The 17030-nt window shown below is 44.9% G+C and overlaps 1 protein-coding gene across 4 annotated transcripts in view; it reads left to right on the forward strand.

Moving 5' to 3' along the window:
• The window catches only part of LOC135896658 (uncharacterized), a 97495-nt gene that overhangs the window by 59220 nt on the left and 21245 nt on the right, over positions 1 to 17030 (forward strand). For all 4 annotated transcript variants that reach the window (XM_065425139.1, XM_065425138.1, XM_065425140.1 and 1 more), the window contains 2 exons: positions 6795 to 7157; positions 9424 to 9659. In XM_065425139.1, the coding sequence (XP_065281211.1) occupies positions 6795 to 7157; positions 9424 to 9659 (599 nt within the window). The remainder of the gene's footprint in view (positions 1 to 6794; positions 7158 to 9423; positions 9660 to 17030) is intronic.

A 17030-nucleotide genomic window follows, 5' to 3' on the forward strand; every position in this document is an offset into this window, starting at 1 on the left:
AGCTGTGACACACAAGCACCATCTCAAGAGGTTCATGCTTCACGTTGTTCCTATTTGTGCTGGGTATCAATTTCTAAGCACGAACAACGCTTACTATCCGCCGATGTTACCGGCACATACTTCTCGTTCGGTACGTTTGATAAACTATTGCCCTGTGGAAACGCAAAATGTTCGCTGCTCAAACCCTGCAACAGTTCTTTCAACACATAACACCTGATATTTTTGTACCAGTTAGTTCAAAGTTTCTAAATAGCTTGAATAGCAGCAGGTTCGTTAGGGATGGCGACGAACTTCTTTTTTAAACTTCAAATTTAGCCCTACACTCGTGGTTAGAGTCGCAACAAGCCATTCAAGTTTCCAGATATCAATTTAGCCCACAAGTAGGTTAAGTCACCTCCCAGTCTATCTTCGCTTACAGCAGTTTCAGCCCTTTTCATAGGAGTGCACTAGCCAGCCGCAAAGCTGTTAATAACAGCCTTAACACCGGTAATGTGTTCGCGGTAATAATCGGTTGCCTTCAGTCCGATTCCTCAGTGGTTACAACATTGTAAAGAAGACAAGGCTAGCACAAACACTCCGAGTAATCTTTAGGCCCTGAAAATTGTATATAGGCACTATCATCGAACTAGTCATTCATAAGCCCGGTGATGAAACCACTAAAATGATTCTAGACATGGTTCGTGCTTATATGTTAAATAGGTGCGATAAGGAGGTAAGAAAAAAAACTAAGCATTCTGCCTGAAGTTCTGGTTACTAGTCATAAGTGATCAAACGAAATAAGAGCTTGAGAAAAACGAACATGGGCGCAATCGGAGATCGTTGTTGCGAACGTGCGTTCAGTTTGCGTTCACGTTCGCCTCGCGCGATTGGCCTAGGCTTAGCCGAGTCAGCGGCTGACGACTCGGCGCTGTGTAGGAGAAGAAACTCCATGCGCGTTTCGAAGAACGATCTCCGATCGCACCTCAGGTCAACACATTCTAAAGCCCCGTTCACACATGGAGATTTTCGGGAGCTGATCTTGTCGGCGACGGGAAAACTTGCTTTGTGCCACGCAAGACGGTCTCGTCTTCCATTCGGTCCGAGGCCGATTTTTGTCATTGGAAAAAAAAAGGAAAACATGCAACGCTTGTTTCAAGCCACAGAACACGACAATACGCATCTTTTATCGGACAGTCATTTCGGTGGGGCGCATTTATACATGGTCGAGCACGTCGCATTTTGTGATTTAACACGTTCTATAATGCCTAAAAAATTTCCACTAGCTTTCTAAGGTCCATCCTGGTGACTGAGGGATACATTCGTCTCTAAAATCTTCAGCGCCCACCAGTCGTACTGCGTAATTTTGCCTTGCTTGCTCGTGTTTTCCGTTTCCCATAGTGTGTGGGACTTGTAAAATTTTTCTGCGAGCCTGTGACCGCATGCGCCTACGTAACATAAGGTCTACGTTTATTGTTTATGCAATGAATCTAATCTGTTTTGTGGTTACTTGTGTACATATGCGAAATACTTTTGTAATAATCGTGAACTCGGAACTAACCTGCGAGAAGTGAGAGTAGCGAACTTCAGTCCATGGACAGCCCCCCTCCAGAACTTCGGTGGCGATGGACATTTCATCACGCACGACGGCAGCTTGGTTGGGAGCGTGGCCATTTCGTCGTCGATGAGATACCACCAACTCGTGTGATAGAAAACTACCCAGTTTGAACGCGCTTTAGCAACTTCGTTGGAGGGAAGTAACAAAAATAGTAGGATACCTTAGTCTTTGACGTAGGTGTCCCTTAGTGGCACTCGCACCTCGGCATTGGTGTTTGTTTGGTTTAGCTAGTAAACGCCTTTCCCCTGGCACGATACGCGGGCAAGGGGCGAGGGAGGGCGAAAAGGAATAAAACTCCTTAAACTTCGTAAAGTAGCGACATTCTGCTCCTTCGTCTTCACTCTTCCTCGTTTCTCCTCTATTTCACGCTGCCTCCTCGACTGTGGTGCCACCTACACTGCTCGAGCGTAGCAACGGCGCCAACATGCACTCCTCGCCACTCCGCAGACGCATCTCGAGAAAAATGCCGCTGATGCACGGCGCGAGGGCCGACGTGATGCTTTCAGGCCAATAGCGGCGCGGCGTCGGCCTCTGCCAGAGCGCGCGAGGAGGAGGCGGCATTCTTCAAAGCGTGGCAGTACTTCACGAAGTTTAACGGACTTTAACGAGGAAGCGCAGCGCGCGTCACCTGGCGAGGCGTAGCCCCCAGAGAACGGCGCACGAAGCACACGTTGCGGGCGCTCTCTGGTGCTGACGTCAGAGCACGTAACGAGCGCGTGTGCGCGCAGCTTTTGCGAGCGAACGAGCAAGCAGGGGCGCCACGGGAGAGGAGAGAGGAGGGAATGACATCACATCCACTCTGCCAGGCAGATGTTCAGTCTCTGCCAGGCAATTTTTTTCATTAATTAGCCGGTTAAATATCGTGCCACATTCTTTTATGTGACGGTCATTAGTGACGTCATTATATCCGCTTTCTACTTTCGCGTTTTCAGGAATATCGCCAAAGTCGTGTTCATGTGGCGCGTCTTTAAAGTCTACGGTTCTGTGCTTTGGCGAGCGGTAATCAGTGATTTATAATTTATTCAATTTATTACAGACACTTCGATAACTCAATTTGTAACTAAACGTACGCACTGATTCATATCTACAATGAAACCCACGAATATTAAACACTATTTCTTTCCCCTGTTGCTGATTTATTTCAAATCTCGTCTCCGGTCGTCTCAGGAGGAGAACCGGAAGTGCTTCGCAAGAACCAAGAGTGTCACTCTATGCTCGTGCGGCTGAAAAGGAAGCAACATAACTGACAGAATTAAACCACGTGTACTGCATGACGCATTTGCTGCAGATAAGACGCGCACGACAGACACATGCTTGACGACAGGGCTTGCAAATACTAACTGAAAGCAAATGCCAACTAGTCCAAGGAGCTACCCTTAAAACCCACATAGCCGATGGCGTTAAATGTCGAGAAGAAACGCGGAAGAATGCAGCGTCGTAACTGTAAGTAGACAAGGAAATTCGATCTAAATGAATTACAGAGATTGAATTTGAGACTCGATCTCGTCATCTCAAGGTTACGAGATCGAATGCGCGTCAGGTCATTGTTGTTGGACATTAAAACCGAGTCACGGTCCTGTACGCAATATTAATTGTGGAAGGAACATTTCTTCTTTAGAATGGGCTTTTGAAAAATTGCACATGCTATGTATGACGGCCAAGTTGCTAAGACAAGGTTACTGACACTAAACAGTCGTTAACTCTAAATACGATTTGACTGCATCCAAAACCTTGTCGCAAATCAGGCACTCACGTAAGCTAAGCTAATAGTTGGGGTGAGAAAACAAGTGGCGGAAGTTTCGTAAGTTCCGTTTCTCGCAATGTAAACGCAGGTTTTTTGTGCCTTAGAGGCGACTTTTCTATCCGTGAAAATCTTCCAAGATCTATTTTTGCGCTAGTATAGACGTCGCAGCAACGTTTCGCGCTTGCCTGTGTGCAACGTCACTTGCATAGCGTCAAGTGCTCAGTGACACTAAATGCTCAACTGGAAAACTAATTACCTTTCAAGTTCCTAAATTTGGAAGCACACATCATGAGTTACAGCGTCTAAAAAATTATCTACTCCCTTTCATATTGATGAATTTACACACAGGACATAGTTCTCAACTTTAGCAAGATTACATACAAGCAGAATTAGATCAGTTTCGCAGGCATCTAGATTTTCATCGAATGGCCACAAGCGTTTACCTGAAATCGTTCAGTACATTTTTTAAAAGAAATATCAGTAGGACGTATTTTACTATGTTGCTTTACTATCCTTCCGTATACTGGTCAGCTAATGTGTTTAATCTTTCATTTTTTCCTTTCCGTGTTTACTCCACTTAACATTCCTTCTTTCCCCTAAAATAATTTATATTGTAGCTTTCTGCTCATTTCCTGCTAATTTGTTAGCAATCTACCCCATCAAAGCCCCATCTCTTTCGCCTTACTAGCATAAACGGGGGAAATATGCAGTGAAACCCAACCAATTTTTGGCGGAGGGTTAGATCAAGTTTCTTGATAAATCTAACTCGTAACCCTTCGGTTTCTGCTCTCTCAAACTTTGAAATGCGCCCTTCTTTACCATCTGTCAACACTTTGCCAACTGTTAAGCGAAGGCTGCTACAACTGACTTACGATTACCCCTGATTTCGAATTCACTACCGTCCGCGAATGCGTTTTCTTTCCTCATTGACAGCCAATTCGTTACATTGAAGGTTCTCAGCTGCACGATTTGCCAAACTCTTTTTGCTAAATATTGGCCTTTGTTGCAAATAACAGATTTGTCATTTTTAGAACTACCCCCATACTTCGTTTACCAACTTTAATTCTACCGCTCTATCTGACGCCTCTTGGTCTTTTTTTTTTTCTCCTTAAATTTTCTTTGTTCACGTTCTCTTTTTCGAGTGCATGTCTTGTACGACTAAGCATTCAAATACTTTATCTTCGTGTGAACCCGCTCAACAACCCCTGGTTAGCATCGTTATCGTTCAAATTAGCCACCGTATGTTAGAAGTCCTAAAATGCACGCATATTATTCTTTTCCTTTTCAAGAACAACGATACGTTGCCGTTTATAATTTAAAATTCCTACCCCATGCACTTCCATTTCTAATCACCAGCAGGTTTGCTGCTGGTGATTAGAAATGGAAATGGTGAAAAATGGTGAAAAATGGTGAAAAATTAGAAAAATGAAATGGTGATTAGAAATGGTCTGTTTGGCGCTATAGTACTTCAGTCCTTGTTATTGCAACGCGAGTGTCATGCACTCTCGATTGTTCAGTTTCGTTGCGTGGCTTTATGAGGATTCTGTAATCGCGAGAGAGCGCTGGTGCGGTGCGATAAAACGCATAGATCCAAAACGCTGCCGTACTATTAATAAAGGTAATACTTGCCTCTTTGTAGGTGCGCTAATAGATGATTGCGATACGTTTTATATACTCAAACCCTTGATCACGAGCGCGTATAAAGGATACAATGTTCCACGCATGAAAGAGGCGAACCGTAAGCACTGGCACACGATTTCGCGGCAACCAACCACCCCTGCTGCTACCACCGCCCCAGAATCAATTTCTTTCAAGGCGCAAGTTTGGCCAATAAAGTTCTCGCAGTTTAGTCGTGCCCGCCGTGCTGACTGTGTACCTGCGCTCACTGGCCTGTGCGTCACAATATCTTCTTCGCCTAAACTGGTGCTTCTATACAGCTTCACAATAATAATGGCAAATCTGGAACTCATCTTCTTTTCACAGTTTGTATCGTAACCTATGTGCCTGCAAGTCCTTTCGAAATACTAGCTTGTTGTCTGTAGACGGTCGTCTTTGTGTTCTGTTCGCTGTGGTTTGTCTAGTGTTCGTACATTCGATCCCCTAAGCTGCACTTAATATTTTTGGACGTTTGGACTTCCTGGTTCGGCAATATGGTAGATCATGGCGCTGACACACAGAAATTCAAGGTTAGCGCTCATCTGTCGTCTCACATTTTCTCCTTGTCTGCGCTCTTGCGTCTTTGTCGTGGCGTAACTCTCAATACTGTTCGCTTCATATCATTTATCACACCTTGGAAATCCCAAAATTGCAGAAAGTGACTGTCATACTCAAGTCGATGTTATCTTAAATTTTCTCTTTGGCTACCCTCCATAATCCTCCCTAATTGGCCATCCGAAATATTTGTAGCAAGCATACATTGCAAGAGATTTTGTCTTCCTCTGCAAACACATTTTAGCTGATATTTCGCTTCTAAAAAAAGATATGACGGCCTTAGAATCGGTAGATGTATATACTGAGGTGTTCAGTGGTGCTTCCTCAATGGTTTCATTACAATCATGTGCACTGCGTGTACATAAGGTGGATCTCTGCATTTTCTCAATAAACTCTATTTTTATCTGGATTACGTTACTAGAGAACAAGTTTTAGCGGTATCCTTGAGGCGGAACATAGTGAACGGTCTTGTCCATCTAAGATTGAATATATTTGTACAATTATGAATACTTGTGGCTGCACGTAGCAGTGAATATTTTATAAATTGCGTTTGTCAAGCACCTCTTCCTAAAGTGCACAAACAATTTACCATTTGAACAATAAGAAATGTAGTTGTAGTTGACACTTATGGTTCTAAATAAGCTTTTCATCGGGGCGAAATGCAAAACCACCAGTCTATTAGGTGTAGGTCCGCATCAAAGAATCCCAGGTGGTCAAAATCAAACCGGAGTCGACCACTACGGTGTGTCGTATAATGAGATCTGAGTTTTCACACGTAGAACTCCATAATTATTTTTCTCGAAATGAATTATAATAAACAGTGGTCTACATAGTGATCAGGAACTAAATGCTGGTATATTCCTGTAGCATCACGGTTTATTGTTTCATTAGGCATGCTTGTGACGTAAGACTCTAAACCTCTGATGCAAAAAAAAACCTTTAAACTATTTGTCCGCTTGCACAGGAACTGTGACGTTACAGGGAAGTATTGCGCAAACATTTTTTTCTGGTGTATGACTGTGTTTTCTGGCTCATATGAACGGACACTCTGCAATGAGGCGCTGAGCGTAATCATTGACTCGAGGCTGCTCAGCGCTCTGCAATGCAAGACACTCTGCGATGAGGCGCTTAGCGTAATCATTGACTCGAGGCTCCTCAGCGCTTCTTTTATGAAACGGCGACAGACTTTTGTAGAACTAATTTTATTGTTGTTTTCACTTGCCGCGTACGCATGTTTCTCTCTAGGTGTTTGACTTCGTCGGAAAGCTGCTGCAGGCCCTGGAAAAGAGCACCGACATCTCTTGCCTAATCTTGGATGCCTCCTTTTCATCTCACGAGTGCGGTTCAAGCTTCAAGCGAATGCTTGCCAGACCTTCGGCTCCTCCCGACGTGACTGTAATTTGCCACAACCACACTTACCGCACCAAGGCAAACATTGTGTTCGGAGCTCTCTTTACCAACGAAACAGTGACCAAGCTCACCATTGAGGGCTTCAAATTGGGTGTCCAGGATTCTAAGTCAATCTCGAAGTTCCTTGCCACCAACAATACCATTCAGGAGGTGGCACTCGCTTGTATTCACTGGGACTTGAGGAAACAAAAAACTCAGGTGAGGAAGACTTCTGCCAGTTTTGAACTTGTTGAGTAGCACAAGCTAGAAGTTCCTATTGTGCCCTCACAATTCCAAATTTGCCATCACGTGATGTCATCCCAGATCCAAACTAAGAATAACACTCCTTTTTATATTGATGTTTAATGTTCTAAATATGCACACATAATTATTTTAAAGTAATTATATAACGCGCCTAAATAAGGAACGCATTTTTCCTCACTGTCAACGATCATTTCGTGGAAGAAACGTTTTCAAAGAGCAGTGTTTCTTCTATGGACTTTCAGTAGTTAATCTGTGCCGTAAAAATTCTTAGGACCTCGTATTCCCGCTACCACGCCTATACATTTTCTTATCTGTGTCCTTTGGCTTTTCTGGCGGTTTGGTGGCCCTATGAACCGATTAATTAGCGACCAAAAACATGTCAAACAATGGAATAAGATCAATGCTCACAACGCTCTTCAAATCGAACCAATTGAATCACCAAGACACGGGTTCATTCACGCGCAAAACTACCGTACGCATGGGCGTCGGCTTAATGAACATGAATAACGTATATAATGAAGTTTATCTAGCTTACCATAATCGCTGATATGCTATGATCGGGTCACGTGAATATAACGCTTCCGTTGCCATTCGTGCCAGAGATATTAGCTTACTGAGGGTATAGGCGCAGCCTATTGGTCTCTCCATGAGGGCAGTAGGCTGTGCCTATAATTTCCGTAAGCCAATATCTCTGGCACGAATGACAACAGGCTCGCCATGAGACGAAAGAAACCAAATTTGAACGAGAGTGATTTGAAAGGCCTCTTTTGGGATTAGACGTTTATGCAAGAGAACATCTAATAATCCCATCTTTGGTGTGTCGGCCATTCAATGTTTGACGAAAAGAAGGTGTCTTGTTCACGAGAATCACTGTGAGTGAATAAACATTTTCAGAATAAATTTAACTTTTAGATACAACCTATGCTTTAAAATACACAGAAAGTCACTCTTGTATCAACGGCCGAACGTGCTAGCTGCGCTTCCGCTCGGCTTTTCCTAAGAGATTTTATGACTTGTGGTTATTTTATGACCTTATCGACGTGATGAAACTCAATCCTATGGAACCTTTTGAGGCATCTCGAAATGAGGCGGTAAAACATGTCTTTTAAAAGGTTATAGGGAGGCTCTACCGGAATTGTCCTTATTTTTACCCAGCCTCTATTATTGCGGTGCAAGTCCTTGTGCACTCCTTTTTGACTGCAGTGTAGTGGCATTTACAAGATTGTTACGCATCTTGGCTTCAGTTTAAATCGCCTTTGCTGCCAATATCATCTACTAATGCAATCGTCCGCCTTTTTCAAACACTTCTTCTTGGATGATACTGGTTGGTACTCGCCTGATGCAGAGACAATGTCTTCTATGACATGATTATTGTCTGACATTAGACAATAAGGCAATTTGTGTGTATATTCGTTATCCACGCGAACTGTTGTTAGAGATGTGAGCACATACCACCTAAAAATCGATTTCTAATTGACTATGAAGGATGTCAAAGTTGTTTACCTTAATACAACTACACCACACATGTCATTACAGCAGTGAAAAGGGGGGCGTTACCTATCACTGATATTTTGGCTGCTACTTTTCCTGCACAGCCAAAGGATTCAATCGGACACGTTAGGAGCGGAAAGAACCCGCAGAAGCTGCTGCATATGCTGACTGAACACAATATATTCCGGAAATTTTCAAAGTACCTTGTCAGCGAAAGCTTACAGAAAATTTACACATTTTCTTAGATATTCGTAATTTGCGAATGCAAATCATGAATATGCTGAATTAGAATACGTTTTCTCAAGATGCTAGACAGCGGTAAACTTCTGCAACATGTGATTCATTTATTTCTATACCTTTCATTCTTGATTTCTAGCTTTGCTATGGGTGATTATTTGGATGAAGGTTCAGTTTTGTTACAAATAGTTCCCTCTATGACAAATATTGCGAAATATATATTCTGCCTATATGCGAGCATCCATTTAGAAATTTTTTTATCTCGCATGCGAGTTTTTTTGAGGTACACATGCAAGGCTTTCTGGACTCTGTAAATGGAATGCACATGACACTTGCGCGTTTGTGTGTGTTATAAAAGAGTACAGTTGAGCCTCAGCTTGCAGCTTTTGCTCAGCTACTCGCTTTCCTAGAACAAATGTACAACGTCTGATAATTCATTGAGATTAATCAAGAACTAATTCGTCTGTCTAACGCTTTGTATGCCGACAAGCAGACGATCAGGTGGCATGCTGACCGTTTGGCGGATGGGCTCAGGCAGGCAAAGTCACTCCGGCGCCTCACCCTGAGATCGGACTTTTCTGCTGCCGAGATTCGTTGGATCATCGAAGCCACTCATGTATGCGAGTCTCTGAAAGAGTTGCACTTTTCGATTATCTATGAGGACGATGTTGAGCCGATATCTGCTGCGCGTCAGGAGATGACCAACAAGTGGAAGATCACAATTGGAGAGTGAGTAATTTGATTACATCTCTACGTTACCGCGATTGCAAAACCTGCAAGGCGAGTGCGGTGCCCAGAGTCGAAAAGCTTGTGTATGCTGTTTACTTGAAGTAATACGAGCAGCAAGTGTATGAATGAATCTCTCAGTTCCTGTTGGCTATATGAATCTGTAAACAGTCTGTACATAAACATTATAATTAGTACTACATTCTTTACCATGTCACGATGGAAATAAATCTTGACTTAGGTGCAACCTGTGAAGTTGAATATTCCATTGAAGCGATATTATTGAAGCCAATGTCGCGGTCGTGGTGCCGTCTACGTTGGCCCACAACAGCAGCACTGGCAATGCGCTGTTTGTTCTCCTGTCACCATAAATTCCTGATGACTGTATGTTCATGGCCCACATTCAAAGCACACTGTGTGCCATCATTCATTAGGTACCTGTGGTTCTACCGAACCTCATTGGCTTGCATTGTGACACAGTTCAAAACATACGCCCAGGCCTTGTAGAAAATCAAGCCTTTCTATGCACCGAAAAAGAGGCCTATTAAGCATAAACCATAGTGAGACTCCATGGGTAGCTGCTGTTGTGCAGGGTTTGGTTTGGAGCCTGTAGATATAGCACAACCCACTACGGGGGATTGGTCATGAATCGGGTGGCAGTGGGTCGGGGAAGAACAAATACCTAAATAAGATTTTTTTACTGAAAATGAGATAATAAATGAATTCTAATCGTTAATAATAATTTTCATGCCAAAATTTCTTAACATTAGAAGTTAATATTTTTGGTTTCTTGTTGTGTAAAATAAAGCAGTAAAATTAGCACGGGAGACTCCTTGTTTCCATTACAAAATTATATACGGCATCACATACGTTCCTATTACAGTGTCCTAGTGCCGACGCCCCCAAAGACAGAATGACAGGTAGCGTAACGGCTAATCCAAGTTAACGGAAGGGACCTTCTAGAAGTCATTTTCTATGCACGTTGAACCTACGAAACTCTATAAAGAAATGATCCATAGTTTCGGATTCACTGCAGTAGAAAGACTTAGAAGGTGCCAAACCAGACCTATGCGAATAGAAATTAAACCTTGGTATTCGGCAACGCATACGCGTAAACGAAACTCCAAATTTTCTTGTTGCGCACCATCCGCTGTGCCAAGGAATTATAAGGTGCTGGAAATCGGCGTTATCTAATACACATGATTTGACATGTTCTTCTTGAATGGAAAATTTTTTAAACCTTGCAGAAGTAATGTATGCCGGAGGTTTTAGGATCCTCAGTACCGGGCACTTAAGAGATGCCGCTGCTAGTGCGTCTGCTGGCTCGTTTAAAGCGAGCCCCACGTGCCCTGGCACCCATACCAGTTTGATGATCGTGAATGTTGGGGAGTGAATGAATGAAACTCACGGAGAATAATACTTGAATTGGCCACAGGTAAAGCGTAGCAAACAGACAAGGAGTCGGTTACGATTACGGCTGAAGAAATAGATGTGGGAAGTTTCCGTAGAGCTAGGATGATCGCCAATTACTTTGCTTGAAATATTGGCGTAAAGTCGGGTAGTTGAAGAGAGAAAGACCAATTTAATGATGTCTAAAAAATGCCCACTCCGGCCTTCGCTTCACTGACAGAAGCATCTGTGGCTATTATTGTATTTATTTGGAGGTTTTCAAGGTGGTCATCTAATAAACCTTTTAGGTATCGAATTTTAAGGAGCTTAGCGTTATCGGGGAAGTATATCGCCAAATTCAACACTTGCTGTAGAAGTAGGTAAATTTGAAAAGCCACATCACGGATTGATATTTGTAATGGCTCTAACAGCTTCCGTACAAAAACTACTTGGGGACAATGCCGTCTGGACCACTGATTCTCAAAGAATGCAGTTGGTTCTCGAATAAAAATATAGTAGGAGTGTCTCTGGGGAGAAGCATAGATGTTTAGAAATGTTTGGACGGTCAGTATACGAAATCGAGTTTGAAGAGAAGGCAGGTGAGTTTCATGATACAAAATGTTGTTGGCTACAAATTTTAGAAGGCCGAGACACAGTCGTAGTGATTCGCGTTCTAAAAGAACCAGAGGACGTAACTTATACGTAGGACTTCCTGAAAATAAAACGCATCCAAACTCTAGAACGGGGTGGACGTACATACAATAAATCATCAGCAAGGTCTCCCTGCGTATTCCAAAACGACTGCTGCAGACTCTTCGTAATAAACCAACAGGGCGTGCTCCTTTAGATGCGATGTATTCTATGTGTGTCTGCCAAATAAGCTTTTCGGTTTAAATCACTCCCAGATATTTTAAAGAATCTACCTGCGGAATAATCTCGTGGCCTTATGACAGCGTTATTCGGATAGGAAAAGTTAAGGGAAAGACAATGATCGCACTTTTGTTGACATTTAGCGACATTTGTATTCCTTTTAACCAAATTTCAGTCTTATTCAAGTATGACTGCAAAATTTTATATAGGCTATGTATATCATTCGTTACTGTGAAAAATGCGATATCATCAGCCTATACATATACCTGTACGTCATGATGTGTCGGGATGTGATTAAGTAAAATATTGAATAATAATGGCGAAAGTACTGCACCTTGAGGAACGCCCCTTGTCTGTTTGTAACTTTTAGAAGAAACCCCCGTTTTGACAGCAATAAAATGTTTGTCCACTTAGAAATTTTGAATCCATGAAATGATATGCTGTGGAAGATTCACACTATTGAGTCTGTTGATTAAAAGTATTGTGGTCGACACGGTCATACGCCTTCGCAATGCCTAATGTCACTAAGGCCGCGTACTGGTTGTTGCGGCGAGCGAGTTGAATTCTACTCTCCGAGTCAACATGAGCACACCATATTGAGCAGCCGGGCCTGAATCCTATTTGAGAATCACTTAATATTTGGTCCTCGCCTATTCACCTATCGACGTGACCGTACAGAACTCTGTTGTTGTTGTTCTTGTTGTTGTGGCCTGTGATGCGTGTGGCTCCTACCCAACAGAACTCTCCCCGAGGTATGAGAAAGCTTCGTTCCCTTCTTCGTCGTTCTAGTTTCGAAAATCTACCCCGCTCGCAGAAGTTAACGAAAAGGTTGGTTCCAGCACCTACAGGTGTTGAACGGCCCGTTTAACCATAGAGCCAGCCGGTACTCTCAAGGTACAGGATCTTGTCTTGCCGTCTCTTCCTCTATGTAGCTCCTCTATTCGAACAATGTTCCATAGTGAAGGACGAAGAAGTGCGGACGTGCGTCGCATGTGCTCTGACCATACCTCTGTAATGAACCAGAAACTATAGATCATTTTTATTATCATGCCGGCGGTTTTCTAATCATCGAAAACTGTCTAGAAATTCCACTTCAAAATTTAGGATTACCTTTAAGCAGCACTGTTATACTCTCCCTTGGAGCAACAGCTTTGGGATATAGCCACAGGAACGTTTGCCTTGACATTTATAATTTCCTATGTGGCACAAAAGGAATGCCTTGTCAATAGTTTTTAGTTTGAAGAATTGATTTATTTCTACTGCAGTTTAGAAAATTCAAAAAGTAAAAGCACAAATTCACACTTCAAATCTTACTATTACTGTTCATAATTTAACTTACTCAAGTTTAAGTATATCCCTTTTTTAACATTCCTATCAACGCAAGGCTTACTATAATATTGATCAATACTTCATCTCATGTATTCATAGCTTATTTTACATCTTGGATTATTTGTTTTCCTTTCTCTTTTCGAGTTTATTTAGTAACCAATTTATTTTATCTTATGTATTGAGTCGTATTACCACCCGATTCGTGGCCTATCTCCCTCAGTGGGTTCGTGCCATTACCTGAGGCTTCATCATCATCATCATTATACTGACGGCCCGGACTTTCTCAACCCACTGGGCCCCCAAATTTCGTTTGGAGCTTAGAGGAAACACAAGCTGAACCACCTGGACACCGAATTCATGACGGTAGGACCAATTTTTTCGCTTTCTACCGGATTTGGAAGATTCCGCGGGGCCGGGTGGGTGGCTAGGCCTAACGGGACTTAGCTCGACTACGGGCGCTCGCGGGCACCCCGGCTCGCACCGAGGCGACGATGCAGCACGGTACGGACCCCCGCCCTACGAATTACCGAAGTTTTGAACCAACAACGAGCAGACTACCCCAAAATTTATTGGAAGCCCAGGAGATAGACGAGGACTACCTCGGCGCCACCGACTCCAACAACTCGGTAGACGGGGGGATAGACGATGCCGCCATGCGACAGGAGAAACACGAAGCCCAGATAGAAGACGAATCGAACTGGGAATTGGCCCTGTCCAAACGCCAGAAGAAACGCCAGAGTAAGAACGAACGGAACGCTCCCGGGAATTTTTCGCCGACCACTCAAGGTGACCTCAGCGAAAAAACTCCGGCCACTGCTCCGCCAGCAGCTGGCGCGCCAGCCGCCGCCGCCTCGAACAGCGGCGAGATAGGAGCACTGCGGCGGCCCAGGCCAAGGCTGCCCCCGCTCCCCAAGGATGATTTCAAAATCATTTTGTGGCCGATAGGACTCGTAATCAGGTCGCTCCAAACCCACCAAGTAGCCCGCGCCGTAGCCGCAGCGTGCAACCACCAATGTAAACGAGAAGATCTGATCGTCAGACTTCGCACGGGATCAAACATCATAATAGTGAGCACGGCAAGCGAGATGGCCACCCAACACGTGAGACGCATTTCCAACCTCACATTCGGGGAACGCTCGTACGATGTCAATGCTTACGTGGCAGCTCCGGAAGACACCCGCCGCGGCGTGATTCGCGGAGTGGATCCCGGGACTTCGCCGGAAAAACTGAAAGCCAACCTGCGGGTGCGGACTCAAGGTGTCAAGAATCACAGCGCACGAATGCTAGGAAAATCCAAGTCGGCTGTCATCACCTTCGACGGCCCCATAGTGCCGAAACAAGTCATTTATTGCGGAGGCGTGATGTGGTGCTTCCCGTATCATCCCACGAGGCAGGTAGGTTATATCTGCTGTCAACAAGGTCATCGGTCGGACGTGTGCCCCAATCCGGAAGCCAAGGCGTGCAAGCAGTGCGGTACGCAAAACCCGGTGGAGGGTCACCAATGCATACCCAAATGCCTGATCTGCGGCGGTAGCCACGCCACCGGATCGAAAGAATGACAAGACAAGTTGAAGAAAGCCAGGTAGCTGCGCAACAACCATGGCGGCAGCGGAGGTGGCGGCGGTAGCCACGACAGCAGACGCCGCAGCCGGGACGACCGCGGCAACAAGCTGCGCTTGTTCAGCTCTGAGGGGGAGACCTCGCGGAGCCGTTCGAGATCCCGGGCGTCACGGAGCCAGTCGCGGAGCCGTTCATGGTCCTTCCCGCCCCTGGTGCCCCTGGTTGGCCAGCAGCAGCAGCAGCAAAAGCAGAAGACACCCGCACGGAAGACCGAAGTCAAGGTAAGCTGGGGAGCAGGAAATGCCTGGTTTGCTCCACGCTCGGGTGGGGAAGTTAAACAGAACACAAACACAAATAACAACGCGCCTAAGCAGCAGGAGGATGCGAACAAAGTAATCACAGCCCTAAGACGCGAACTGGAACTCGCCCGCGTCAGAACGAGCTAGAACGCCAGGTAGCCGAGCTCACAAAGGGAGTTAGGGACCAGAGGCCGAGCAGCCCTCCGCAACTGCAACCCGAGCTAACCCGACCGCCGCACTCGTCGCAGGCGAGCAACGAGAACTTTACTGACAGCCCTCGCCAACGTGACCACGACTAACACAGAAGCTTAACATGGCCAGAAAAACCTTAAGCAAACAAGATCTAGACATATGGCAATGGAACTGCAGAGGCTACCGAAGGAAGCAGGGCCTACTTCAACAATATATTCACAAACAACAAACGGCACCCGACATTATTGCGCTTCAGGAGACGGGCAACACACCAACCCTAGGAGGAGACACGTGCTACGAAACCCAGGAAAAAGGAAGGACGGCGATCTTAGTCAACAAAGCGATCATACCCATAAGCAACAATAGGATAGCCGAAACAGACATAGAGCACGTGATCGTAGAAATTATCCCAAAGAAAAAAAGAAAGGGGGCAGCATCTTGATCGTAAATACCTACAGCCCGCCGAAACAAAAGAAGGCCAAATTCCAAAAGCTCTTCCAAGGTGCCATCAAACTGGCAAAGGGCAACACGCTAGTCGTCTTAGGCGATTTTAATGCCAGGAACAAGAGCTGGGGATACAAGAATTTCAACGTTAAAGGAAAGACACTAGCAGATGCGGCAGAGAATGCAGGCTACATCCTCCTCACAGACCCGGAAAGTCCGACCAGAATAGGCAACCGCGTCAGTACCGACACTTGTCCGGACCTCACCTTCATCAAAGGACCAAGGCAGGCGCAATGGGAAAACCTGATGGAAAATCTTGGGAGCGATCGCTACATACTCAAAACCCAAGTGGCTTCAGACAGACTTAAACGGCAACTAGGAACAGTCAAAATCACTGATTGGAACGCATTTAGAGATGAATGTGAAGGACACCTCATTGAGGAAGGGATCCAATCGATTGAAGAATGGGGAAACCTAAGCAAAGACAAGGCGAGCACATCAAAGAGGTCAAAAGAACAATGCAGACACCCGAGGTTGATGCTGGGCTTCTTAGGCTATGGGAAGCCAGGTGCGGCTTAACCAAGAGGTGGAAAAGGCAGAAACACAACAGGAAGTTCACACTTAAAATAGCAGAAATTACAACGAAAGCGGAGGAGTACGCAGCACAATTGTCGAGAACGAATTGGCAACACATCAGCGACTCCCTGAACGGAACCCTGAGCACAGCTAGAACGTGGCATATCCTGAAAGCGCTGATTGATCCGACTAATACCAAGGCAGAGAATAACAGAGCAATATACCAGCTAATCCACCAATTCGAGGGAACCGACGAGGAACTCTTGGACAAAGTGCGTGTCAAATGCTTCGGGGACACGAACCCGGCGGCATATACAGGGGATCACCGGGGAAAAGAAAATCCAAGCTTAGAGAGACCCATCACTCATGAAGAGGTCTATGCAGCAATCAGAAGCACAACTAGAAACACGGCAGCGGGGGCGGACAAAATTAACAACGCACTCATCCGCAATCTCAGTGACTAGCTAGTCGCAGAACTAAGCGACTTACTCAATAAGCACTGGGCAGCGGAGACCGTCCCCGAGGATTGGAAACATGCAGAGGTAGTTATGATACCAAAACGGGCAAAAAGCTACAAATCGAAAACCTAAGACCCACCTGCATCATATCATGCCTTGGCAAGTTGTACGAGAGAGTGGTCACGATAAGGCTACAAATATACATAGAGGATCACGAATTATACCCCTACAGTATGTTCGGATTCAGGGCGAAGCTG

This window comes from Dermacentor albipictus, chromosome 3 (genome assembly GCF_038994185.2).
Source record: "Dermacentor albipictus isolate Rhodes 1998 colony chromosome 3, USDA_Dalb.pri_finalv2, whole genome shotgun sequence".
NCBI classification, from domain to species: Eukaryota; Metazoa; Arthropoda; class Arachnida; order Ixodida; family Ixodidae; genus Dermacentor; species Dermacentor albipictus.